Source organism: Castor canadensis, chromosome 11 (assembly GCF_047511655.1).
Source record: "Castor canadensis chromosome 11, mCasCan1.hap1v2, whole genome shotgun sequence".
NCBI lineage: Eukaryota > Metazoa > Chordata > Mammalia > Rodentia > Castoridae > Castor > Castor canadensis.
In genome coordinates this window covers 126,655,722-126,682,942 of record NC_133396.1, presented here as the reverse complement: position 1 = coordinate 126,682,942, position 27,221 = coordinate 126,655,722, and the positions used below count along the sequence as shown (strand labels likewise).

General features: G+C 50.5%; 1 protein-coding gene across 3 annotated transcripts; it reads right to left on the bottom strand.

The window, feature by feature from the left end:
* Positions 1-353: 353 nt before the first annotated feature.
* On the bottom strand, positions 354-25,318 carry Slc26a9 (solute carrier family 26 member 9). Of its 3 annotated transcripts, XM_020180695.2 has the most exons (21): positions 25,234-25,318; positions 18,069-18,211; positions 15,375-15,514; positions 15,166-15,276; positions 14,503-14,678; positions 12,967-13,131; positions 12,260-12,412; positions 11,856-11,938; positions 10,973-11,120; positions 10,495-10,608; positions 10,063-10,140; positions 9,478-9,573; positions 7,795-7,901; positions 7,034-7,103; positions 6,832-6,924; positions 6,582-6,692; positions 5,720-6,001; positions 4,696-4,750; positions 3,511-3,656; positions 2,103-2,174; positions 354-875 (listed from the first exon to the last, which is right to left on the bottom strand). In XM_020180695.2, the coding sequence occupies exons 2-21, from the start codon at positions 18,191-18,193 to the stop codon at positions 828-830; spliced, it is 2,373 nt and encodes a 790-aa protein (XP_020036284.1). In that variant the 5' UTR covers positions 18,194-18,211; positions 25,234-25,318; the 3' UTR covers positions 354-827. The 3 variants fall into 3 exon arrangements, 2 of the variants coding, with proteins under 2 accessions (XP_020036284.1, XP_073904594.1); XM_074048493.1 differs by lacking the exon at positions 25,234-25,318 and having other exon boundaries at positions 18,069-18,570; XR_012439029.1 differs by lacking the exons at positions 354-875; positions 2,103-2,174; positions 25,234-25,318 and having other exon boundaries at positions 3,563-3,656; positions 4,696-5,091; positions 18,069-18,570.
* Between the last annotated feature and the right edge of the window lie 1,903 nt (positions 25,319-27,221).

The following is a 27,221-nucleotide window of genomic DNA, read 5'->3' as shown; positions in this document are numbered from 1 at the left end:
TCAGAGGGTTCTGTCAGCTACCTGCCCCCCTTTTGGGTTCCTACCGAACCTCAAGTGGAAGGGAGCAGCGTCTGAGGGGTGGTGGTGATGTTTCAGGAGACTGAGGCAGTCCTTGATGGGCTGTCCCTGCGGAGGTAGCTCTGGTGATCTGGAGGGTCCTTGCTATTGTCCAGGCTAAAGTCCAAAGGACTGAATGGCATGGAGATCTCAGCATTCTTGGGATGAAGGAGTGACATTGTCACCAAGACAGATACTCTTAGGCTGTGGAGAGCACCTGATATTGGGGGTACAGAGCTGCCAGGCACAGAGTTAAGGCAGCTGGAGGGGGCAAACCTCAGCATCCTAACCGAGTTCATTCCTGCATTCTGTGATAGACTGATATCCTTGATGCCAAGCCATGCAAGCCATAGGACCCATTTTGAAACGGGTACAATTGACCTTCTTGAAGGTCAGCACAATTCTTGTCCTCCTGTTCTTGGCTCACTCTTAAAATCTGGAAGTCCAGGGCGTTCCATTAGCTGCCATGGTCAGGGCATAGGTGAGTGGGGTGGAGTGAGCAGGAAGCTTGTGCATTGCTGTCCCTGGAGGACAGGCAGGGGTACTCTCACCTTTGCAGGAGCAGGCCCCTCCTGCTGCTGACATGGCTCTTTCCAAGGAAGCGGGAGGGAGGGAGGAAAGGGAAGGAGGGAGGAGAAGAGGGAGAGGAGCTAAGAGTCCTGGTGGACGTACTCTCCTCTCCCTGCTACTCCCTGTGATCCTGGGCTTATCCTCCATGGAAATCCAAGGTGCCAGGTGATCTGGAGGCAACACGAGGATCAGCTGGGCCCTCATAAGGCAGTCAGGGTCTCTGTATGAAACATGCTCCCAAACATCTCCTGCAGGGGCCACAGAAAGGAAGGGTGAGGGGAAGGGAAGGGGTCAGACGGTTGGGGTCAGAGTGACTGCAACCAAGAGGTGGTCCTGTGGACTGCTGGTCAGAACGAGGCACTGCAATATATGTGTCTGTGTGGGCAAGAGTGTGTGTGAACAGGGGAGAGGCAGGCTAGCCTAGGAAGTGAACTACTACAGTAGGGATAGGAGAAGGTGCTAGAATGTACTTGTGAACTGCCTGTTGTGTGCAGTGTGCCCTTCTCCATATCCTTCCCTGTTTTTTCTTTTTTTAGCTTTATTAGGTAAAATGAGTGTGGATACTGGAAGAGCTGTAAAGCTCTTTCTCAGTTTGATGAGCTACTTCAGTCCCATACAGGCTTTTTAAAATTAATTAATTTGTTTTATGTGCTGGAAATTCTAAGGGGGTCACAGACGTCAATCTGCCACATCTCTGTGGCTCTGGCTTTATTTCCTGATGTTGCACTCCTGCAGCAGCACCCTGAGAGACATGCTGGGAGGGCCATGGAACTCAAACCCAAAAAGAATGGGAAGAGACTCAGAGAGATGCTATTTTTAATAGACCCAAAGCCAGAGAGCTCTAAACCAAGGCTCCCAGTTTCTTTCTTTCAGGGCAGTGGGTGGGTGCTAATTTTCATGGGCCCTATGGGGATAGTAATCCCTTTTAGCTCTTAAGTCCTGTCCAATTGCAATAATAATTCATTTGTACCCCTAGAATGAATCTGATTTTATCAGAATAGAGTTCCCTAAGAGCAGGGGTCTTCATTTTGTTCACTGCTGTCAGCCCACTCTGTAACTAGGTCAAGTAAGCAGTAAGTACTCTATAAATAAATACCTATTGAGTTAATGAAAGAACAAATGGCTTCTCCACCAATCATGTGGGGGACAAGTGCTACCCATATATCGCTTATTTTTACGAATGCTAACAACCAGCACCCAGTGGTGTCAAGTGGCTTGCCCAAGATCTCAGGGCTGATGTGTTGTAGAGTCAAGAATAAATATGGGCTCTCCAGGACTTGGTCCAGTGATTCTCCCTTCCCCCAGGACGCCTTTCAGGGAGTAAGAAGAGTTAAGATCTGCTATTAAAGAAGGATGAGGATGGAATTTTGTTGCCTTCAAGGTGACTGCTCTGACCTGGAGGTGAGAGCCCAGCGAACACTTTGTACTTGAGGGAGTTCCCTGCCTTCCCTCTCACTTTTTGATCCTCTACTCACCTGTTCTAAGTCCCAATAGCTGGGGCTGTCCTCCTCTGAATCGTATAAAGAGAGCTCAGTGTCTCCTGCAGCCTGGAAGGAGGAAAGCAGGGGCAGGATGAGATCAATAACAGAACAACAGTTGGTACACGGCAGCAGGAAGGACACATGGTGGATGCCATGTTTCCTGTATACTGGTCCTCACATTTTGCCCCTTCTCTCACCTGCCTCACAGTACAGCACAGCTTGCCCTTTCCCCTTACGCCAGGCAGGTGTGTATCAGGGCCAGCCAGTTGAACAGTTGCCTGACCTTGGGGAATTCCTTTCCTTTCTCTGGGATTCTGTAAAATGTAGGATAATCAGAGCCACTTTGCTGGCTTCCTCCCTCACCATGCTGTTGAAAAGGAGTGTGTGTGCATGAAATTTGTATGTGAATATGCTCATATATGATGTACATTATGTACAAACACAAATAATACATGATAAACAAACTGCAACAACTAGACATTACTGGTGCAGGATTTGCCCAGAACCCCTGTTTCCTCTGTGGACAAGGCTCATGAAGCAGGAAAGCTGTTGGTGAGTTTCCCTCTAAGTGTGGAGGGCAGGAGCCGAGGCCCTGTTTTCCTGGGCAGTCTTTCAGCACCTAGAACTGATGGCTTCGCCTTCATCAGTCTCTTAAGGCAAAGAGCAAATTGCTGCTTTAGGGCCAGGAATTTTTTCTTTTCTTTCTTTCTTTTTTTTTTTTTTTACAGAGGCCAGGGCCTCAAACAAAGTCTTGGGAGGCCACAGGGCTGAGCTGGGAGGAGACTTGTGGGGTGAGGGATGGCTGTGGAGAATGGGGCAAGGACCCCAATGGCATTATCCTTTTCTGACTTCTCAGCTTTCTAGAGTTCTAGACAGTGTTATTTGTACCTCATTTGCATACCTCTTACTGAGCTAGTAAATTCAAAGACAAGAGGCTGAGATAAAACTTGATTCAGCCTCTACATCCATCACCAGCCTGAACTCTTCAAGCTTGGCTCCTCTTCCTCCCTTCCCAAAGGCCCTTTTAGAAAGGGAAAAGGCCCTTTTAGAAAGGTGTTGGGGTGAGGTCGCAGATTAGTGGTGCTAGAGTAGAAGGCATAATTTATGTACCATGCTTTATGTGCTGTCATGGCACAGGATTTTTTAACCATATACAAATAGCTTTTGGGTGATATAAAAAGTATAACTGTCATTCAATCCTAAAATAAAAGAAAAGACCCATGAGGTAGATAACAGTTGCTGATGGTACCCATTCTACAGATAGGGTACCTGAAATTCAGACAAGTGAAAGGACAGAATTGGTGTTAGAACTCAAACTTTCTCCTGTGTTCTTTCCAAAGCCCCTTGGTCCTGCTATTTGAGAGTCACATGAACTAGGATTCCCCAGGTGCAAAGACCTTACCCCTTGGAAGCTGTGTCCTGGGGCCACTTCTCTGGCATTTGCCTGGGCAAAGAGGACTGCATCATGAATGCTGGGAAACACATGGTTGTGCTCTACACATCCATCCTCGAAGACACCTCCGGAGCGGATGTCATTGTACACCTGGGCTGGAAGGAGGCAAGGTCACCTTTAGAAAGATAACAGCCGCTGTGAATTGAAGCTGGGGGAAGGGACGGATGTGAGGCCAGAGCAGGGAGGAGGACCTGAGCGGCCCCAGGTTTGCGCTGCATCCCAGGACCTCGGAATTGTAATATCAGTTTTGAACAGCAGAGGGCGACATGAGCTTGAGGATGCTCAAGGCTCCTCCAGGGCTGAAGGAAGCAGTCTGATTCAGGGAGTTGGTACTCTGTGATGATTGGAGAAGGAAAGGCTAACAAGTCTAGAAGTCTGCCATCAATTCTGTCCCCTAAGACCCATCCTTCGTCTTGGTTAGCTAGACTTTTCCTATAACTTCCAATGTGTGGCAGAGCCTTTACTCTTAATCAAATTCTGGAGAGGGTTTTCCAGGAGTGTCCAGAAAGGGTGGGAGGAATCCACTGATTAACTCTGGAGCACATTGGGGCTGACGCTCTGCAGGAAGCCAGGTGTGTGTCTATGCCCCTCATGCTGTCTCTTGGGTCCTTGTGCACCACAGTGCACTGCATCCTTGCATGTGGCCTATGTGCTAACACTGTGAATGCCACTGCTGTGTGATCATGTCCTCAGGGCTGTGTAACAAGCCCTTTGGAGATCACCCCCAGGTGGTTAGGGCATATGTGCATATGTGTTCTGTGTTTATACAGATTCATGGAGCTTCTCATTTGGAGAGGATCCCTAAGTTCATCTAGTCAACCCTCTAATTTACATGGGCAGGAGGGGATCCCGAGACAGATAAAGTGACTTGGCTCAGGCTACACAGAAAATTAGTGGTGGAACAGATTAGAATCCACCACTTCCCCTCCTTGTTTCTTCCATTACTGGGATGAGATAAAGCCCCCAGGATGCTTAGATAATCTGACCAGTCTCTTTTGACTTGTATCTGAAGTTCTTGCGAGCAGGCAGCAGTTTTGGGGAATATTGGGGTACTCTCATTCGGTATCCCACAACCTGTTCCCACCCTACCCCATCTCCAGTCTTGCAGTCCCCTGAACATACCCCTTTCCTTACCATGGATGTTCACCAAGAAGACCTTGACTCCGATCTTCGCATAGGTGGAGCTTAGCTAGAAGTGTCGGGAGGGTGTTGGGAAGGGGGAGACAAAAGGAAAGGAATGTTCTGAGTGGGTCTCAAAAGTGTCTCATAAAACCCACTTCAGAGGGGAAGCCAAACAAATAAGCAACCCTTAGAGCCCTGTCAGCCAAAGACAAAAATAGCAGCAGAGCACTTCACTTCTCTCTGGAGTGTTGGCTGAAGGAGTCTCTGGAAAGCGGGGCGGAAGTGCGGCTTTGCCAACGTGGTAGACACTTCAAGTCACTGAGGCCCTTCTTGTGGGGCCAGATCTTTGCTTTTAATGCTTAATTCCTCACTCTGCCTCTTTCCTGACTTTGTGGCTTCAGGCAGAAGCTGCAGGGGAAGACAGAGGCTCAGAGACACCAGGCTTAGGCTGTGGCCTGGACTCCAGGACCAGGCTAGGGAAGCAGGCTGGGGAGAGGCGTTCTCTGACCTCAGTTGGTGGTGGCCTCAGCTAGCATATTCTCTGTGCTCCTCTGTCTCCCTGGGTCGCCTCCCTCTGAGTTACCCTGAGTTTCCCTGACTCTCTGCGGTTGGAGCTGGCATACCCATTCAGTGTCCCAAAGCTGTTTGTTTGGCCTGAGGGTGGGGTGGGGGTTGCTGACATTATTTCTTCTCTCTTTGATTGTCTGGTGAGTGTGGGAAGGGGCAGCAGGTGAAGAACCAGGAGCCATGCTGGCTTCTGCTCAGAGGACTCTGGGATGCGTTCCTGGGGGCCTGAGAGGGAACTCAGGGTGGTCTCTGCTGCTGCCAGTGGAGCAGCGGGGCCTGCAGCTCAGGGAGCCTCTACAGTGACACATTGACAGGGCCTACCCTGCAGATAGCATCGTCCTGGTCACATCTGGGGAAAGGAGGGGACCTTATGGCCATAGCCTCCCTCAGATTGTTGAAATGAAGGCCCTGAGAAAAGGAGCCCGAGGGAGCAAGAGATGGGGCCTCCTCCCACACCCTGAGGCCTTACCTTGGCCAGGGCTTTGATGCCCATCAAGTCCACAAAGCTGACTCCACTCATGTCAAGGATGAGGGTATGGAAGGTGACAAAGGGCGGGACACTGGCCAGAGTGTCACTGGGCTCACTGAGGGACTCAGCAGAGGCGGGGGGCTCACACGGGGTGGCTGAGGAGGTGTTGGGGCTGAAGGTGATATAGGAGATGCCGGCGCCATTCGCAGGTGTTTGGTTATTGTTGGGGTCGATTGGGGAGGGGGTCTCAAAGTCCTGCTGCAGTTCCTGCAGGGAGACAGTCTGGGGTGGGGGCAGCAGGGGCAGGGTCAAGGAACTGAACCACTTTGCTGAGGCTAAAGTGGTGTTGGTGTTGGGGGGGCACCGGTAGAAATGAATAACATAGCTTGGTGGCATGAATACAGGCCCCCAAAACCACATGGCGAGGCCTTTCTTATAGCCATTCTTGAGGCAAAGCCTGCAAACTTGTGCCCCACAACCAAGACAGCCACCCTGAAGCCCCAGCCCACTCTGCTCTGGGGGGAAGACCCTTTGGGGACAGCAGAGCTCCTTCCTGCATTTGTCATCTCTGCCTGCTTCTCCCAAACTCCTCTCTGTTGTAGCCTTGCCACCCTGGACTGACAGGGCTCCCTGAGAAATTTGCTGCTCCTCCTTATCTGGGCTGCTCACAGGTTCAGAAACAATGTCCTGTCTTAGCAGAACACAGGAGTGCAGTCGTTACCCTGGGAGCTGGCAGCCCTCACCCAAGAAGAGTGTCAGGTGGGCCCTTGGGCTCAGTTCTTGTGTGTCTCTCAGGGGGCTCAGGGTGGTATCAGGGGCAAGACCAGAACGGGCGTAGGGGCCATTCCTGGCCTCTGTTCACCTTGGTTTTCATGAAGAGAGACTTCCTCTGCTGTGTGGGCGCTGCTCTCTTCTCCTGCTTCCTGAGGCATTTCTGCTTGGCAAGTAACACTTTCTGGGGATCCATACCTGTCTGTGGGGAGATAGCCAACAGCAATCTTGACCTCCACCCTTTGTTGGGGGTGGCCTGTTCTTGGCTCCCAGACCTTTTCTGTGTCCATCTTCTGCCTGTTCACTCTTTGGCCCTTCTGGTCACCAAGGACTGAGCTTACCTTGGCAATGATCTTTTGCCTGAAGATCTCTGAGTTGGCAAAGTAGAGAGGAGAGCAGTAAGTGACGATTTTAATCCCTTCAATTTCCTGGACCTGTGACAAGGAGACGGAGTTCAGGTGGCAGACGTGTCTTTACTGTTTTTTGTTTTAAGTTACTATTATTGTTAAGAATAATTCTTGAGGTGGGGACAGGATTACCTACCCTACTGTAGGTCTTGGGATTCACATAGATGTCGGTGTCCATGACCTGAGCCAGAGCATAGCCATTTCGACTAGATGAAGAGCAAAATGAAAATATAAGAGATGCTAATAGCATATGGACCAGGGTGGATCCTGTCCTCATCCTGGGCTTGTTTGTGTTAGGCTTTCTGTGAACGAGACACACGCCTGGTGGTCTGTAGTCAGACTAGAGCTAAGGAGATGTCCAGGCAACTAAGCCCTTCCAGACTGGGGCTTAAGCTTAAGTGGCCCTGAAATCATCACTTTCTGATTCTGAGTTCTCAAGAAGAGAACACTGCATCCTCCAGCCTTCAGCATCCTCCCAGCCCTGGGCTGGACCCTCTCTCTGGTGCCCTTGGCCTGGATTACTGAATCCTTCTATAAGAAGAGCGTAGTACTGGTCCTCTGCTCTGGTGTTCTCCTGGGTAAGGTCATTTGGTCTGTGGTTCTGACAGTGTTTCTGGAAGATGCTGGGTTTTATCCTGCTCTTCCTCTACTCTTCTCTGCACCCCAGCCCTCTTAGATCTCATTGACTTCCTCCGGGTTGGGATATGAGAAGGTAGACACCTCAGCCTGTGCCCACAGTCCTGGCTGGGTCACTCTCTCTTCAGACCTGGGAGCATATCCTCTGCCAGGCTCAGAAGGTAAAAGTTGCAGTGGGCTAAGCGAAGCCATGGCATGGGAGCCTTCTGCAGGCTTGCCAGTGACCCCCCTGATGTGCAAGGCAGGGAGAAGGTTACTTACAACTGGGTCTGGAAGACCACAACCAGGACGGAGAAGGCGACACCCACTGCCACACCATAGGGCAGGCTCAGGAAGAAGGAGGAGAGGAAGCTCACCACCCAGATACACTGTGAAGAAAGAGATGTCAAGAGCAGGCCTGGGGAGCAAAACTGCCTCTCTCAGGAAGTTTTCCAGGATTAGCCAAGGCCCTTCTCTGCCAGCACTATCTCAGGCCCTTTCTTTCCTTGATATTGCATTTTTGCAATAATTTATGTGTTTGTACCTTGATGATACCTGCCTATTTCCCTTAGATTGAGTGTGGCTTTTTGATCTTACCTATTTTTCTTTTTTGATCAAACCCAGGACCTCACATATTCTAGGCAAGTACTCTGTCACTGAGCTACTCCCCCAGCTCCTTGCTTTTTTTTTTTTTTTTTTTAATAGAAACCCAACATACGTAGAGAGACAGCATAAACACAGTAAAAAGAACACGCAGCTTGGATAAAATAGGCCTTGGTTTTCTCATTGGCTATGTGAGCTGTGGTTTACTAATTCAAGAGGGGGAATAATAACGCCTCTTTCATGAAAAGATGAAAGAGTGAGGGGATGCAAAGGTCCTAGCCTGGTGATCAGTAAATGGGAGTTCTCTTTCTGTCTGATAGCAAGCTGCATTTGCCTTGACACCTGAGGGCCGAGGGCAGGGACCTGGTTGTGTGGGTTGCTCCCTACAGACCCTTAGGAAACCCCAAATTCCTTTGCAGGAGATCAGTCTTCCCAGATTCCTATAGAGAACTGTTGCCACAGCAGGGCGATGGTTGGGATGTGGTAAAAGCAGATCCTTGAGCTAGGTTTCCTTCCTATCCCCATTGCTTACTCACTGGGGGACCCCAGATGGACTGCCACTTCTCCAGCTTGAGGATTTCCTTCTCTGCATTGTGTGGGTGAGCCTTTCTCTCCTGGGACACAGGACAGCCGGACTCTACCACTTGCTTTCTCTGTGACCTTCGATGATTTACTGAACCACTCTGAACCTTGAATTTGTCATCTTTAAAGGAGGCTATGGTGGTGCTTAAATGGAGGTGATGCAGTGTTGTCACTATGTGGCAGCCTTTATGACTCCTGCCAGTGGAGGAGGCATGGAGGGTGTGACTAATTGCAACAGTAAGTTACGCTTACAGGATGTTTATGGCTACACAGTGCTCTCCCAAGCCAACCTCCCTTAATCCTTAGAACCAGAAAATGATGTGGAATATGACTTCACCCTGCTTACAGATGAGGAACTAGAACCTCAGAGAAAGCTAGTCACTTGTTTCAGATTTTATGTTCTAGGCTTTTCTATGAAATGATTTCCTTTTGCTTTTTTGGAACTATAAACCATAAAACACAAATACATTTCAGGCAACATGTAGTTTACTTGTATTATCTCGTTTCTTCTCATAAGCAACCCAGGAGGTAGAGAGTATAAAATACCCACTTTGCAGATGAGGAAGCTGAGACACAAAGAAGTAAAGGCACTTGCTATCAGCCACAGAGCCAGTGAATGGTCAAGTTAGTATTTGAACATACGATGTCCAAAGCTGGATTCTAAGCCACTGGGCTATGGTTCTTAGGAAGCAGCAGGACAAAGGGTTCATCATTAGGCAGGGATGTGGGTCAGGGGAGGGAAGGGCATACACGGGTGCCCGGAGACCGCCCAATACCTACACAGTCCAGCTTGCTCTTCCTCCACAGGTAGTAGGGGTCAGCGAGTTGCTTGAGGGAGTTCTTAAGGTTGACAGCTATCAGGGCTCCCAGCACAGCCTGGAGAGGAAGAACATCATTCCATGTCACCTGGGATATCTCCTTCTTCTTCCTCTTCCTATACACACCTGACCTTGGAGTCGGGCAGGATAGACCTGGACTTCTAGAACATTCCCCGGTAAAGCCCTCAATCTCTCCATGCGATCTTATATTTGGAAAGTGCAACTGCTTTCATTCCGGCCCCATCTTTGCCCTTCCTCTCTTCCCGTGTCCCTAAGCCCTCCTGCAGGGGCTATGCAGGTGCTTGGCAGTCACAGGTACCTGACTTACTGCCTGAGGATCAGACTCTGAGGTCAGATCAAGTACTCAGTCTCAGCTTTGCTCACCTGAAAAAGGAGGATAAAACCTGCATTGTCTATTTCACAGGTTGTGACTGAGACTGAGCCTGACAATGATGGCACTTTGCAAACTGGTGAGTGTTATACCACTCTTAGGGATTCTTCTTACTGGAGACGCTCACTGTGCTCTGCTTTCCAGCTGAGCTCTTACCTTGGGGAGAGGGTACAGATAGGACCCCAGGACCAGCATGGTGATCATCACCACTAGAGACACGCACAGGCTCGCTACCTATTCAGAGAAAGAGTTAGGAATAGCTGGGCATGGTGGTGTGCCTGTAATCCCAGCACTTGGGAAGCTGGGGCAGGAGGAGTATAAATTTGAGGTCGACCTGGGCTACGTAGTGAGTTGAAGGCCAGCCTGGACTATATAGTGACACCCTGCCTCAAAAACAAACAAACAAACAAACAAACAAACAAAGTTGGGAATGGGGGCAAGTCTTGCTCTTGATTGATTGCCATACATGTCTGGTGGAGTGGAGACTAAATAGGGAAAAGCTGGCCTGGCCTGCGGTGCCTGGGCTTCTCTGGGGCAATTGTTCTGTTTCCACCCCTGCCTGCTCCCCAGGTACTCCCCAGGGCTCACCTGGGATTTTCCTCCTGCTCCATCCACAGCCAGAGTGACAGACAGAGCACAGCAAATGACATGGATTTTAAAGAAGGAGCCAAAGAAGTTGCTGCAGCCCAGAGCAATCATCTCCTGGGGAAGAGGGACATTGTTGGTGGAGAGCAGAAATTAAATGTGGCCAGCTGTGCAAGAGGGATCATGGGCCCATGAGAGTGACCCTGAGGTTATAGCGCCACATAGTACCGGTCAAGAGAAGGTCAGCTTCTTGGCATCAAAGTCCTCTCACCCCCTCACCTCAGCTCTAAAAGCCCCAAGATCTCATCTCTCTCTCTCTCATATTCTCTCTCCCTCTGGTGCTAGGGATTGAACCCAGGGCTTTTAGTGCACAGTAGGTGGACATTCTGCCACCAGTTATATTCCCACTCCTCTTAAAATATCCCTACCAGGCCCTTGTTGGCCTATCCTACCCAGCCCTGCTGAGGGTGGCCAAAGCTACCTGGTTAGAATCCACTCCATAGCCGTGTTTGCTGGCCAGGGTCCGGCCCATAGCTAGGTTGATGACGTAGCCCACAATGGCCAGGGAGAAGGCTGTGCCCACCATGTCCTTCCACTGTGACACCACGGGCAACACCGGAGTGGGGAACCTGCCAAGGAGCCAGAAAGGAGGCAGGGCCCAGAGGTGTGAGGAGAGGGAGGGAAGCGGAGTTCTTCATCAGATTGCAGAGAGCAGTCAGGCCCCTTCTGGGTGCCAGGGTCTTCGTTTAGCAATCTCAGTTCACTCACTGCAATCCCAGGGGCAGCCAAGAGAATTAGAGAAGCACTTGTCCAGGTCACAGAGCAGGTAAGCGGCAGGGCTGCCTTTGTGCTTAAACCCTGGACTCTTTCTGCTCATTAGCTGACAGATTCACAGACCCTCAGTGCTAGGAGGCCTCTCCTCCCTCACTTACTCCAACTCTCAGGACAAGCTTTGCCCCTGTCCTCCATGTGCCTGGCACAGCATGGATGCTTCACGGATTTGGTTGACTCTAATAGCTTCCATCCTGCCTGGCTAAAGACAGCCAATGTATTAGAGCAGGGCAAAGAGCCAGCGAGGGGCTGATCAGAGAGATTTGTTTAACAGAATCTATGGCATGGGACTTCCGAGGAGAGTGGGGCGGTTAAGACTCACTTTCATAAAACAGCCAGTATGGGCTGGTTGTGTGGCTCTTTTCAGCAATTAATAATAATGATTCGTGTGTGGTCAGTGTCATAGTTTCTAATACATTTTTACAGAGATCATCTCACGCCCATCTGAACCTAGGCTTTGGTGGGAAGTGTGTGTGTGTTTGGTGGGTGGGGAAAAAGTGGGAAGGACAAGACTTGGGGCCACCTGAACTCACCCACGTTGGATCTCTCCCACGATCTGCATGTGATACTTTTTGGGCATCTTAAAGCTTCCGGAGATAGCTGTTGCTACCACCACCTGCAAACCCCAAAGTGGAGAATGGGGATTGTCACTAAGTTGGTGCCGGGGCTGGGGTTTCTCCTAAGTCTCCCTTTCATTTGGGAGCCTTCCATCTCACTCTCTAGCCTCCTTGGGGGCAGTGTGTGGAGGACAGCCTGAGGATCAGGAAAGAGAAACAGCCACACACAGGGGCATGGAATGGATTCATAAGTTACTTCCTGTGAGGGGAGGTAGGAAGGATGGGTAGAGCTTCCCCCTGACCCTGGCTGGAGCTGAATGGTTCTCCTAAAGCCCTTCCATCCTGGACTGCAGCACAACAGCCCCAGGCAGGGTCCTTACCACAATCATCTCCGTAGGGATGGGGAAACGGATCTTGTGCATGTAGCGAGCATTGAGCTCCTTCACCAGCACCAGGAAGACACCGCTGATGAGGGCGAAGATGAGCGAGGCGATGTTGGTGTGGGGGAGACTTTTGCAAATGTCAATGAAGGTCTGGGGGAGAGAGGATCATGCTCACAGGTTCCCACCCTTTCTTCCCATACCACCCTACTCTTGGGTACCCAACCCAGGAAGAGAAACAATCAGTGTTAATGCAAGCCCACAAAGGCAGAACACAGCATCTGAGTCCAAACATGGTCTCATCTCCCACCAACTTCTCCCAAAGGGCATGTTCGGAGCTCATACTATGATGGAAGGCTTTTTATTTTTCTCTACTAGGGTTCAAACTAAAGGAGGAGGGATGAAGATTAGACTTAAGGAAGGACTTCCCAGGCACGGAGGGGCTGAGACATTGGATGGGGAACTGATGGAATGTACATCTCCTTTTCTGCAGGGACTGACCACAGAGAGCGTCAGTGGACCCTTGAGGCCATGTGTCAGACCTCTTCTCATGGGGGAACCCATGGAATCCTCTCTGCCCAGTGGCTCAGCCAGCCTTACTTAAAGCCATCTCAAAATGAGCAGCTCACAGCTTCCCAAAGCAGTGAACTCTGCTCCCATGTCTGCTCCAAGCTTGCCCCATTTGTAGGGTATGTCCCCAGACTCACTAAGATGATGGCCCCTGGACCTGTGTAGGAGGGGATGGTCATGCCGAAGATGTACTTGAGCACTGAGATCAGGATCTGCAGGCCAGCAGCTGTCATGAAACCCCGGATGAAGGACTCAGACAGGTAGATGGCTACAAAGCCAAATTGAATGAAACCCAGGCCCATCTGAGAGGAAGAAAGGGATGGTGAGGGAGACCAGGATGGGTCAGTTGCTCCCTCCATCCTGCCCGACACAAACCCAGGCCTGGAGCTCCATGCAGTGCTGAGACAGCAGTGTCTCTAGGGAAACGAGCCCTCTGTGTCCTTGTCCTGCCCCTCACTGTGCCTTATGTGCCCACAATCAGATTCTTAGTTCTTGTGGGCACCAGCCTCTTTCTGGCCTTAGTTTCCTTATCTGTGAAGTAAACTTGGTCCTTCCTCAGTACTTCCTCTCTCGGTAAATGACACCACCACATACCTGGTTGCCCATCCAGCCTCCTGTACCTCCCGTATCCAATCTATCACCTAGCCCTGTTAATGCTCCTGGCAAAACCCCCATCTCCATCTCTATGGCCACCAGCTTAGTCTAGGCCCCTGTCACTTCTACTGGGCCGCTGCAAAATCTTCAAACAGGTCCCTGCCTTGATTCTAATCCACCTGTGAGACATCTTGTCTGCAGCGCCAACGATCCTTACAAATTGCCAACTGGATCCAAGATAGACCCCAGGCTTTATTGTCTGGCAACTGCTTCCCTTTCTGGCCTGTTCTTTGGCCTTCTACCCTCAAGCCTCACCAAATACCTTGCTGTTCCCTCCCTGGCCAGACTACACTGCCCTAGGCTTTGGTGCTTTTGGGTGCTGTTCCCTCTGCCTCGGTCATCCTTCTGCATGTTCATTCAGTTACTGTTAAGTTCTACTCATGCTTTCAGACTGAGGTCAAAGGTTACCTCCTCTTTCAGGTCTTCCCTGACTCTCTCCTCTGGGTTCTTGAGCCATTTGTACAAAGCTCTACTGCACAGCTTATCTCACTGCACACAAATCTATCTGTTGACATGGCTACTTCCTCTGTCCAGATTGGAGCAGTTTGTGAAACTGGGCCCCTGTGTTACTTATCTTTGTATCCTCAGGGAATAGCCCAGTTCCTGGCACAGAGAAACAACCCAAACCCATTAACTAAGTGAGTGAATGAATGAAGCATGCTCCTTAAGACTGCTTCTTGCTCTTGCATTCTATCACCAGCTGGGGTTCCCTCCCTAAAACTTTGTGGAACCCTTTGCACCCCTCGTAGAAGCTTAGTTTATGCCATGTACCTGCTGTTGTGGCTTCAGGTAGAGGAGGCTGGAGGGGCTTAAGGGATGATGGCAGAGAGTTGGGTTTCTCCAAGGGGTATCTGAGAGAGGCTGTAAGCATTGTAGGCAGACTTTAAGCTCAGGACAGTTTCATCAGTACCACTGCTGGTCTTAGGTACGGTCTTGCTAGATACAGGTGAGAAGTTACTCTGAACTTTTAAGGTCCTTTTTGGCCTTGGGTGAGGAAGCGGTAGGAGGTAGGGCCTCACCTGGATGATGGCAGTCAGGCAGGCAAGTGTTGCTGACACGTGCAGCCTGTCTGCCTCCATGGCTGCTGTGTCCACATAGCTCTCATTGGTGGCATTGTTGAAGACCCGGAATTTTGACTCTGGGGCCAGCTGCAGACAGATGTTACCCACCAGGATGCTGATAACGGCAAAGGTACCTGTGGTGCCCCACCCAGTCAGCAAAAATCAGAGGTTTGGAGCACACCCATGGAAAACAGTAAGGGGCCCAGGAACATATTCCAACCCAACCCCTGGGGGCTGGGGGGATGGATCTCCACATAGCTCTGTGACCAGGACCTTTTTCTCCATCTTGTTCAGCAACATAAAAACCAAATGTCCCTGAAGTGACCTGCTGGGATCACCCTGGGCATTAGATAAGGATTTCTCAGATCTCTGAGCTTGTATAGCATATGGTGTATTTTATTCTGCCAAGTCCTCCTCTCCTTCCAGGAGGAAGATGGAACAGGTCATGCAGACTGAGCTCACAGGGGCTCAGTGGTCAGCCACCAAGCACCTGGGATTCACACAGTGACTCTCTTTCTAGTACCTACTAACACCAACCCTAGGAGAATGCAACTCCCTTTGCCATATCACCCCTCCTCAAGGTTCGAGTCACCCCAACCACCGAAAGGGGAGAGGCCTTACCTGGTACCATCTGGTGTATACCCCCCAGGAAGAAGTAGGTTAGGAGGGGGAAGAAGGAGGAGTAGAGGCCATTGACTGCAGGAAGGTTGGCTAGCAGAGCAAATGCCATGCCTGCAGGGGACAAAGAGATTGAAGGTTCAGGAACACAGATGGCTTATGGTGGTCATAGAGGGACAGAGTGGAGATGGGACAATAGGAGGGAGTGGCACCTTGTGGCACCTGGATGCATCCCCCACTGAGTCCACCAAGCATGTCAGGTATGATATAGTCTTTGATCTTGTATTTGGGAAGCCAGGAGAGCACAGGCAACAACCCAAACACCACAGCTTTGACCTTGGCTGAAGAGCACCTGCAAGAGAAGGGGACAGGTTGGAGAGGGATGTCACCCATTCTCCACTCAATCTCCTATCTAGTGCCCACACGATGTTGCATGCCAGGGATACTAAGGAGAGAAGGCAGGAACTTTCTCTAAAGAGCTTGGCAAGGTGCCTAGGGCATCAGCTGGAGGTCTTTTCGCTGCTGGCTGCTCACCTGGGAAGTGTACAAGGCTTGACTTCCAGGTGTGAATTTTATGGCAGCTCAGCCTTCTGAGGTGTCAGGTCCATCCCTAGCTCAGTGGCCTTTCTTCAGGAAAGGCTTCTTTGAGCTCCTGTCTGATCAAACAAACTCAGGCTTGGGGATCCTTATCTAGGCTATGGCAGCTCCTGGTGCCTTGTGTGCTGCAATTTTTTGTCTTTCATCTGTCTCTAGACAGCAAAACCCTCACGGTGAGAAGTCTGTCTCTCCCCATTCTTGCGCACCTTGGGTATTACTGAGGAGTGCTCGGTAAATATTTGTTGCTTAAAAGAATGACTGGATGGACCAGTATTGAAAATCAGTCTGAATGGGGGCTTTCCCCAAAAGCAGGCTCTGTTGTCCCTGCAAGGTGCACCTCTGCTGACTCGCCGTCCTTTATATGCGATGGCTCTAGTACTGGAGTTTGGAGGGGGAAAGAATGCAGGGGAGGGAGAGTTGATTCCTTCCTTGTTTGTTGAGCACCTTGAGGTCCTTTCATGGAAACTCAGGAGCGGCAGGAACAAGGGCCTACAAATTCAAGAGCGACAGCCGGTGGATTGATGACTGGAAGCTGGGTGTGATTTTCTTTTCTTCTCCCAGTTGAGGGAACTCAAATACCCAGAGCCCATCTGGTGACTCACTGCCCTGCTCTGATTAGGCTTTCTTTCCTGCCCGGCACCAGTTCTTGCCTTTTGCTGTTGCTCAACAATAGTTTCCCTGACATTGGGGCCCCTGGATGTCACCCAAGACTGAAATCAACACAGACAATGCTTTGTGTCCTGGAAAGTCTGGGCAGATTTTCTGTCCTAAGTAATGCTCTGTGGAATGGAATCGCCATCCACCTCTAGTTGCCCAGTCTCCTTGGAGGCTTGCAGGTTCCTCTCCCATCCCTAGGATGATAGGAGGGGAGGCCAACATGGTACATGGCTTACAGCATCCTTAAAGCCTTGTTCTAGGAGAGAACTAGCCCTGTCTGGTCTCTCTCTTATTTGTTTGTGACAGGGGTAACTGGACTCATGAGTAGACGACTGGCTGGAAAAAGAATAACAACTCATTTGAGGAGTGCCTGATCTTATTTGCGACTCTGCCCTAGGTTGGGCAAAGCAACTTGGAAGAAAAGAAAACAAATGCTAAACATTTGTACAGAGGCCCACAGAAATGTAGAGAGTGGGATTAGCTTTTTAGACATTCCTTCATTCAGCTGATATTATTGGAGTACCTTCTATGTGCCAGGCTCTCACACCAGCACCGTGGGAATTGTAGTCCCCTTCTCTTGTTATAGTTTTTGTTGTCCCCATCTTTTAGGACAACAGCAGATCTTCTCATCCCTCCAGTACAGAAGCAACCCAAATTTAAACTCTTTGGGCACAAAGACTGGCTGAGCCCACCTTGTCTGAGGAGCACAACTGCAAGGATGGTACCCAGATACTGGGTACCAAGACCTTGACTGTAACTGGGCAGAGATGGAGCCTCCCAAGAGAAGCCGGGTTGGGCTGGGACTTTTAGTAAAATCTCAAGTGGGTAACTCCCCCAGCCTGAACCAGTTCCACCTGCAGCTCTACTTCAACCACTGCCAGTGACCTCAATACAGGTAATTGAATCAGCTCTTTCTCTGGGGGCTCGAGGTAGCTCAAGCCAGCTCATAGACAGGACTGTATAAGGTCTGCCAGAAGTCTGGGAAGGGGGAGGGTGAAGATCAAGGCCTCAGACCCCCAGGGCATGTGTATGATGGCCTTGGGAAGCCCCTTCTTTGTGGCAAAGTTAACTACCCACAACCACAGCCTGGGGATCTGAGAGTGGAAAGAGCCTGAAGGCTGGTAGGACCATCCTGTGCCATGTCCCCTTTGGGAAAGGCTAGGAATTTAGGGCCTCCTCTAAGAATTCTCTAGACCAGGTAGAGAAAGGAAGAAAAGAAGAGAAAGGGCATAGAGTGATGGTGGCTTCAGGTATATTTTGATAAACAAGGAAGAGGGCATGGAGTAGGAGCTCTGATGCTCTCTACCCTCCATGTTGTGTCAAGTCCATCTACAAATCCTTTGAAGACCCAAGACATAGCTTGAGTGGATGGAGACTATGAGGAAAATCCCATGTTGGTGACCAGAGACACCCTACAACCCTTCTGGAATGGTGGATGGTTTTTGCTCTTCCTCCCCATCCTCCTTAGGATTCTTAGAACAGGTGAGCTAGTAGGCTCTTAAATTCTGGGTTCAGAACCTCCCTTCCCCAGAACTTTCCTAAACACCCTTTTAGGGTCCTGGTACAGGAGTCCTGCCTTGGTGCAGGAATGGTTTTGGTGAAGGAAATGGTTTGGCAGAGGAAAGAGGAGTCTGGGCTTTGGGCCACATTACCTGAAGGCATGGCGAATTTTCTCTCCCACAGGGTACGCCCGGTCCTTCTTCTCAAACTCATCATCGAAGATGGTGAGAGAGTACGCAGCTCTGTCTACCACGTAGCGGGGCCTGGGCTGGTTCATGTCTGTGGCATTTATGAGCTTTGGGAGAAGCAGACAAGGAGAAGATGAAGGAGCATCCCTTCTGGTGCCAGCCCAGGCCTTCTCTTTCTGGTCTTTGCTGCAGCCAAGTTTTATTCTGGTCTTTCCCGCCCCCATCCAGCAAGGTGCCTCCCTTCCCTTTGTCAAGTCTTTCCGCCAGACTCACTTCTTTTGGTGGCCTTCCTTCCCAGGCACTGATGATGCATACACTCGCCCTGGCTGTTTTGCTTGGCACCCAGCACGTGGCTGGCACTCCACACCTGTGACATCACTGTCACCCCCGCTGAACACCAGGCAAAGAGGAGGTGGGAGTACAAGGGCAGAAGTCACACTGCATTCAGCATGTTGATCCTACTCCCCACCCCCTAACCCCTAATGACCCCATAAACCACTCTTCTTCCCCAGACCTCAGTTTCCCTGGCAGAAAGGCTCATACCATTCAGCCAGTCAGCTTGGAAGAAGTAGAGAAACAGGCTGCCTGGAGGCAGGGGGATGGCTAAGATGACCTCAGAAGGACCTTCTTGAATAAGACACCCAGGACTTTACCAACAGGTTTCCCCAGGAGGGACAATGATGTGTTTGGGGAACTTGGGATGGTCCGCTGCTGGCAGTCTCTCCCACAACTTCCTGTGCCTAACCTTTCCCCCACCCCTGGGTATTGGTGTTTCTCCTCCTCACTCTTTGCGCAACCTTGCTTACGTTCCAGGAGCTGAGTTGGGCGAAGCTGGGTGCCAGGACTCTTGAGGCCAAGAGGAGTTCCCTGTAGGAAACTTTCCCTTCCTCCTCCAACTCCAGGTCTCTTCTCCTGTCCCCTATTCCCCCAGAGCAGGAAGAAGATAGTTGGAAGCCCTCAGAGGAAGTGGAGGGAGGAGAAAGAGAGATGGGGTGGTTTGGCGAGAGGACTTATATTTGGGAGGTGGAGAGCATGCAAAGGCTGTGCCAGTTTGGCAAAAGATTGAGTTGGGGTTAAACATGTTTAACTACACAGGAGGCTAGGGATGCCCCTGGCCTTCCTAGGAGAGGACATGGGGGAATGGAGAGGTTATCAGACAAGTGCAGGTTGCTAAATGCCTCTTGGGGAAGAGAATGCTGGAAGAAATAGAAAGAGGTAAGGATCCAGAAACTTAGCTCTAGGCCTGGATTTACTGGGGTAGTAGAGCTGGTGACATTGTCTTTCTGAATCTCAAATTCCTCCATCAGTAAAATGGGGCTCCTAATTTCACAGGGTAGTTGTGAAGGTCCAATGAGTTGGTGGTGAGAAGAGTTTAAATAAAATGTAATAAAGAATGATGCAAATGTGAGTTCCTGTCATTAATAAGGTGGTGCTGAAGTTGATGCAGGCTGGTTTGGTGCTTCCCAGTCCTTTGACCTTGGGAATGAGGTTCACTGGGACTGACAGGTAAAGGTTGGAACCTACCCATGATGATACCCAATGGGAGGTAAGATGGGGGGACAAAGCTACTCACAGTGCCCCAGCCCAGCCCCTTGGCCTGCACTTTGTAAGGACTCAACAGTGCTTGTTAAGTGACTTAATTAATGGTGTTTGGAGGACACATGGGCAGAAATGAATAAGGACCACAGCATGTGAGACATTTCAGTGGGAGAAAAGCAGAGTGGCACCAAGAAAACAGCCCAAGTTTTAGAGCCGGAATGACCTGGGCTCAAAGATTCAATTTATTCTTCTGTAAGTGGAGATAATAACCATACGAGACAGTTGCTATGAGGATAAAATGAAATCATGGGTGCAAAGCACTGTGACCTTTTCTAGGCACCCTGCACATGGTAACGGCAATGATTGCTATTATTAAGATGGGAGGTGCTTTCTTCCTTAGAGGAGAGACTACTCACAGGCTTCCAGCCTTCACCTTCTACAAGCAGGGTGGACTCACTCTTCCTCTCTGCCCTCCCTGGGGTCTGTAAGGATCTGATTTGCCAGCTCGTTTGCTTGGTGGGCAATTTGGGAGCAGTGAGTAGGGGGCAGGACTCCCTTGAGGAACTCAGAGTTCCAGACCTAGCTTCAGAGAGATACTCGTGGTTTGGAGAGTGAGTTCCAGGCCTCTGAACAGATCACATGCAAAGAAATGGCCCAAAATTTCGAGGTGGGCTGAATCAGAAGAGGAGAGCCCTTCGGAAAATGAGACAATGGGAAATCTTGTTTCCATGATAGCCGGATGATGCAAAACCCGAATCCTTCTCCCAGGCTGTTTGCAAAGTTCCAGTAATGCATTTGTGGGGTAGGGTGCTATTAACACCCCATCCTATGGAACCCCACCATTTCACCTCCCCTTACCAATCCCCCGTTTCGCCAGTCCTTCTCTTGCCATTTGTCCCTGCCCTCCTCCTCTCCTCTACATTCAGTTGGTTATCGATCCTATTTCCTCCTTTTTTTCTTTCTTTCCTTTTCCTACTATTTCCTTCCTTCCTTTCTTTACTTTTCTCCTGTGCATTGCCTCTGTGGCTGTTCTCTGTTCCCCTCGTCCCCAGTCTGACTTCACACCTGGACTTCCCTAGCCTTCTAACTCATTTCCTGGCCGGTAGCCCTGGCTCCTCTAATCCAGCCCACATCCCCAGCTCAGAAACCTCCACCTTCCTCACTTCAAGGAGGACCAAGCCCAAACTCCTTATTATGGAGTTTTTTATTTGTTATCCTCTAGACTTGTGTTGGTGGCTCTGGTACAGTTGTTGGCTTGGTCCCTTTGTTCCATGTGGGTGGATCTGTTCAGCACCCTGAATAAGTTTTGGGCTCTGCTCTGCTCACACATTCCTCTGAATCCCAGGTGTTCTGACTCATTTTTGCCATTCCTAGACCTGCCTATCCTTGAGATCTGCATAAGTTCCTCCTCCTCCCCTCTCCTCCCGTCCTCCTCCCTCTCATCTGTGACACCTGTCCTGACCACCCTGGTCCTGAGGGATCTCTCTTTCTCCTTGGATCTTGTCTGTCCAGGGAAGAGAGGGAAGAAAGGGGTGTGTGTGGTGAAAATCCTTCAGAGCAGGTGGGTGACTCAGGACTGTCTCTGCTCCTGTGGGCTCTGTAGGCTTCCTTACAGTTGGAGACTGGATGCTGGGGAGTCCCTTGTGTCACAGGATTGTGGAGGGGAAAAGCCCCCTTGTTTTATTGCAAACCTCCACCTGTGCCTTTCCCATGCTCTGCCCAATTCATTCCAGGAAGAGGGTGTTGCAGGGGACAAGGCACTGGGAGCTTTCACAACCCTTCTGTTTGCATCACTCAAAAAGGAGAACCCAGTGGCTGGCTGGAGTCAGGAAGTTTTATCTAGCAGGGAACTTGAGGTTGGCACTGGCCCAATCCTCTCATCTTGTTGATAAGGAAAATGAGTCTTAGAGAGAGGAGGATGGATCTGAACAAGGCCCGACACACTCAAGTGCTCCAGAAGGGGCTCCAGACCTCCTAGCGACAATGCTGATTTGTGTTATCTGGACCTTGTCCCCAGAGTGGCATCCACCATACCCCTTGCAGACCACTCTGGTGACCTTGCCAGCTAGAGGTCAGTTTCTCTTGTTGAGGTTGCCTCTGTCTGGGTTTCCTCCTGGCCTCAGCTTGCCCAGGGCAATGACAGAAAGAGATGCAGTCTATAGGCTCAGGAGCAGCCCCCTATCGTGGCGAGGAGCCATACCTCCTAATTCCAAGAAGAGCAGCTGAGGTGGGGTGTGGGCAGAGCAGAGAAAGACATGTCATTTGCCAGCCAGTCCTTCAGGTCTTGGAGCGTGAAGGAAAGGGGGATGGGAGAGGTGGAAACGGTGAGTTTGGGTGGGGAAGGTCCCCTTGTAGATCAGCTGTGGGGGTTCTCAGGGAGCTAAGGGAGCTATGGGGTCCCAGGAACCCTCAAAGAGGGTGCCTTGTGATGTTGGCTTGAGGTGGGAAGGTGAAAGAGAGAGCAAGAAAGGGAGCCAGGAATAGGGACCATGTCAATTTGATCCTTAGTTAAACACACAGCCCTGGTGAATGATGTCAATATCGCTGAAAAAAAGTCAAGTGCTCTATTGCCGTAGGTGTGTATCACTGAGCTCCACCCATCACACACCACAGCCCCTCCACTGCCTCCCATCCCCCCACTGGACCAGGGATAAATAGCAGGTGCCATGTGACAATACTGAGGAACAAAAAGGTGACGCTGGCCCTCCCTGGCTGTGAAGGAAATGAAAGATGTCCCCAAAAAAGGGGGTTTTAGGGACTAGAGGGAACGAAAGGAAGAACAGAAGAGTAAGAAAATATGGGGTTTGCGGACAATCCCTAAGCCCTGGAAGGAGAGTGGGGTCAGTCTGGGGCTGAGGTGATCCAGGGTTCTTGTAGAGCTAAGGAGCTAAGGGAAGGAGAACAAGGAGTGAATGGATTCTGTGGGGACCCCTACAATGAGCTCATGCAAAAGAAAGCCCACTGGGACCTCCTCCCAATTGTATTTCTGGTTAGGTCTGTCAATAGCCTCAGAATACTGTGGGCAGAGATGGATATTGTCATGCCCAGGAATTCTTTCTTGCTGTGCCTCGTCGGGCAGATCCCTTTGCCTTTCTTGGACTTTCTTTTCTCTCTCTCAGTCCTTATATACCCCATCACCAGCCCCTTGTTCCTCCAGATGTTCCCAGAACTAGTGAGAAGAAAAGCAGCAAATCTTTTTAGCAAAAGGCAGGACATTTGGGGTGCAAGAAGGCAGAGCTTGCCTGTGGGTTTCGGTCAGGTTTAGAGGTGATCTTGTCATTGAGGCCCAGATCGACTTCCTCCCTCGGCCCTGCCTACAGAGGGGTGTGTGTGTGTGTGTGTGTGTGTGTGTGTGTGTGTGTGTGTGTTGTTGAGGGGGGGCAGTGGTTCTCAAATGCCCTTGTGCCAGACACGGGAGCAGCCCCAGCTTGGCCAACTATTCTGGCATCCTTATCACCAGTCCCTACCTTGCTGGTCTCTGTGTTCTGGGAAGAGGAAAGGTCACTTTGAGGTTTACCCTTTGCTCTGGCTGTTGGCCTGCTTCATCCAGGGTGGGAGTCCTTGGGGAGGGCAGCCTCTGTCTGGTTAGGGTGGATGGTGAACTGGGGATGTGACAGCAAGCTGGGGCCTCAGTTGGAGACCTTGTCCCTAGCAAGAGCAGGGAGGCTGTAGAGATCTATGCCCACCCAGGACACTTAAAAATACTCCTTTTCCTTCTACTGTCCCAAGGTTCTTGGGTAAATCTCCTGTCCCCTCTTCACTCCAGTCTATTTCCTCCTTGGTGATGGGAGGGGTAGTGGGGATGTCCCTAAGGTGTGTGCCCACTCTCTGGGACTCTGTTCTGGAACTGTATCTTTGCAGGGACAAGACTCACTGCTGTGATCCTCAAGTCCCCACTCCTAATTTGCAATTTCACTCTCCCTCCCCTTCTGTTCTCCCTTCTGTACAGGTGAGCAGGGGCTGGGTGGAGGAAAAGATTCCTGGCAGAAGGATCTGAGGCCAGATGTCAAAAAAGTACTTTCTAACAGTGAGACCTGAGCAAGGTCATGAGCTCCTTGGGACGGACACCTGGGCTTAGGCTCCTAGAAGTCTGTAAAGAGACCAGGACAAGTCTCACTTGGAAGCAGAAGCCTAGACAAGGAGACTTGTGAAGGTTCAAGAATTCAGGTCAAAGCTTGTTTTGGCATTGAGGAGGTGGCCCTGCAGTGTCAGCTTCCGTCCCCTCATCCTCTGGACCTTGGTCAGTGACAAGCTGGTCCCTCACTGTCTGGCCAGCTGACTCTGGTTGTTTAGTACAGTTTAACACACACTCACTCAATACCAATATTTGCCAATCTCCTGGAAGATTCTGGGCCCTAAGACCTGAAAAAGAGTCTACCTTTCTTGCCCCAGAATTTTATACAAATGAGCCCCAGAACAGATCAGTAGACCCTGGGAAGTGCTGGGAAGGCCATCCTGGTGGTGGAGGTGGTCCTTTCTTTCTCTATGCTCCAGACGGGCTCTGGGCACATTCTGAATATCAATGCTAAGGTGGGAGTGTGTATGGGATCACTGGGCTTTGGGAGAGGGTTGTCTATGTAGGTGAAGATATTTAGGGGGAAAGCCCTCTCTCTGTCTCACCTATTTCGGTAGGGGGAGCACTGTCCCATCCTTGAGCTGGTCTTTCTCCTCATCCTCCAGACTCAATGGGGCCAAGTTCAAGTGGGTAGTTAGTGCTGGAATGATAAAAGATTTGCTTTTTCTGGGCTGGGTAACTTCTAGACTGATTCCAAGAATCAGGCAGTGACCAAAGGTGGCTTGGGATCCCTCAGAGCTGCAAGATGAAGAGTTCAGAAGTTGAGGGTGGTGGGAGGGCTCTGTGGAGCTGGCCCAAATCCTCTGTGTTGCATTATTCACCTGGAAGTCAGAGCTCAGGCCCTGCTCCTGCCTGCCTGTCTCCCTGACCGCACTGGGTCCCTTGAGCACCCTCTCCCACCTCTTGGTTTCCTTTCCTTCTGTCTCTCCCAGCTTCTCAGGATTAATGAGGACAAATGTCTGTATAGTCCATGTTAAGGGCTTTGAGCTGATAGAGAAGTGGAGAGTGTAGGAGGGCATCTAGGGGAAGAAGGAGGGGGAGACAGCCATGCAGAGAAGCCTGTGAGCCAGGCACTGAGAGCCTTCTACTTCCAGGACTTGAAAGAAAAGGAGAGGTAGGTGCAACTAGCAGCTTCAAAGTCTGGTGGCCCAAGGAAGGCCCACTATTCTCCTTTCCCTGGAAGTCATCTGTATAGGAGTCTGGGGGACCTCCCCTACCATAGCCTCTGTCCTACTCAGTCCCCCAGCCAAGTTTGGCTGGGCTCCTCCTTGCAGCCAAGGTCATTACATGGAAGAATCTCAGAGGGACCTCCAATGGGTTCCTCAGAGGGGAAGGGCTGGGGGGCTGCTCTCAGACTCAGGGACCACAGTGCCCTTCCCATTTGTGTTCAGGCTGTCAAGACCCACCATGTGACCTGCTGGTTCCTTTCATCCCTCCTCTCAGTACCCCGATACCCGACCTCTTGCAGGGATGACCCCCAGCCCTTTGGGGTGGGCTGGGCTGGGTGGAGCTTACCGCGGGTGAGGAGAGCTGGCTAGGCAGGGCTGCAGGTGTGTCTGGGCAGCGGGCAGCCAAAAGGTGTTCCTGAGGTGTGTGAAAGGGCTCTGCTTAAATAATCCAGGGAGGCGTTTATAAATAACTTCACCTCAGGGCCACGGGGTGAGCCCCGGCTTCTGATTGGCTCAGAGGGGAAGTGGTTTTGAACACTACACCATAGCTAAGCCTGAGGAGATAGGAAAAAGAGATAAGGGGAAAAAGGTCCCAAATGAACAGCCCTTTTTTTGTTTTACCTGGGGAGCAGGGTTGTTTGATGGGAGCTTGGCACTTCCTAAATCCACCCTGAAGACAATAGGTCACATTCAGTGTAGCCCCTGCCCCACAGGCTCCCCCAAGGCGGCCAACCGAGCAGGGGCACAAGGCAGATTCCTCTCTGAGCTTGCTGTCCTGCTGCTTATGGGCTGGGGGTCAAGCCAAGCAGCCTGTTGGACAATGGGCACCATTGAGGCCTCCTGAGGGGTGGGGCTGTGGGGCTCTTGCTTTGAAGGTTGGAGCTCTGGAGGTAGGAGACCATGGACCTCTGAACACCCCTGAGGAAGGGGATGAGCCATATCTGGGAGTGCCTGAGAGTCTCATTGGAGCTAGGCGCTGCGATTGAGACCTGGTTCCCAGTTCTGCCCCTGACCTTAAGTAATTTGTGAAATCTGTACTCTAGTGTGTCCTTCATGGAAGTGGGGAAAGAACCCCTATCCTTAACTTCTCAACTAGAATGCAAAGAGAAAATATAGGGGTTGGGGGTTTCGTAGAGTAGTTCAAGAAACAAGACCTACCATAATTCTTTGAAAGGTGTCCCAAGGCTATCAAGTTTCCAATCCACAGGCCTCTGTCACTTCCAGGAGTTAATATCTGCTTGGGCTGTAGCACTGCTCAGGCTGCTGCTTGCCTTTGGGGTCAAAGCTGCCTATCCCATCGCAGTGATGCAGTGAGGATGTCAGGATGCAGTGCTGCGCAGGGCTGAGAAGTAGAATGGGAGAGATTCTTAACATCCCCCGAGAAGGAGAGGTCCTTTCTGAGGCCAGTTGTCTTTTCTTCAAGACATCTGGAGCTGCGGTATCCTAACCTTGAATTGTCCTTCCACTTCTCCAAAAGAAAAACAGGGCTCTTAAGTTTGATGGAGTCAGTACAGAGTGTTTCAGCAAGAAATGAGCTAGTTTTTGTACATAATATGGATTCAACAAATATTTGTTGATTGAATGAAAGAATGAACTATCTGCAAGCCCAACCCATGGGATAGTTTGTAGATGCATTGCTTGTGGGGACCAGGGAAACACCCAAGGTCACTCAGAGTTGTCATGGTGTAGCCAGACAACTGGCTGAAGAAAGTCAGAATGCAAGGGACTCAAGCATGCCAGTCACTTAGTTGAGGGGAGGATGTGTGTGTGGACACTGCCTCTGAGAGCCCTTCCCCAGGCTTTTGCATGGACTCAGTGTCACTCGTTCATTCCTGTGACCTTTTGTGTATCACCATCACAAAGCTGACCACATGTGGTAATTATGAGCCCAGTCATCAGTTTTTCTCCAAAGACTGTGTACTCCATGGGGAGCACAGGCAGCCAGTGCCTGGCTGGTTCACTTTTGCATTCCACCAGTGCCTGGAACTTCATATGAATAGGTTTGTGGTAGGGGTGACCAATTGTATGACAGTCTTTGAGCAAAGCAGAACCAGAGGGAAAGAATTTGTTCATGGCTCCACCGTTGTCCAGTGTTGGGGGTAACCTGACCTGCTCTACATTTTGGCCAGAAAATTCCTAGAAAGCACATGAATCATCAGCTCTCACCATAGCCAAGTGACAGTAGTCATGAAGAGCAAACAATTAAGCCCTCTTTGCTGAGGCAACATGCCCCCTAGGGAATCTTCTGGTTGTACGTACTTTTGGACCGAAAATGCACTGCCCAGCTGATTGGAGCATCCAGGTGATCTGCAGGTGCACTTATTTTTTTTATAA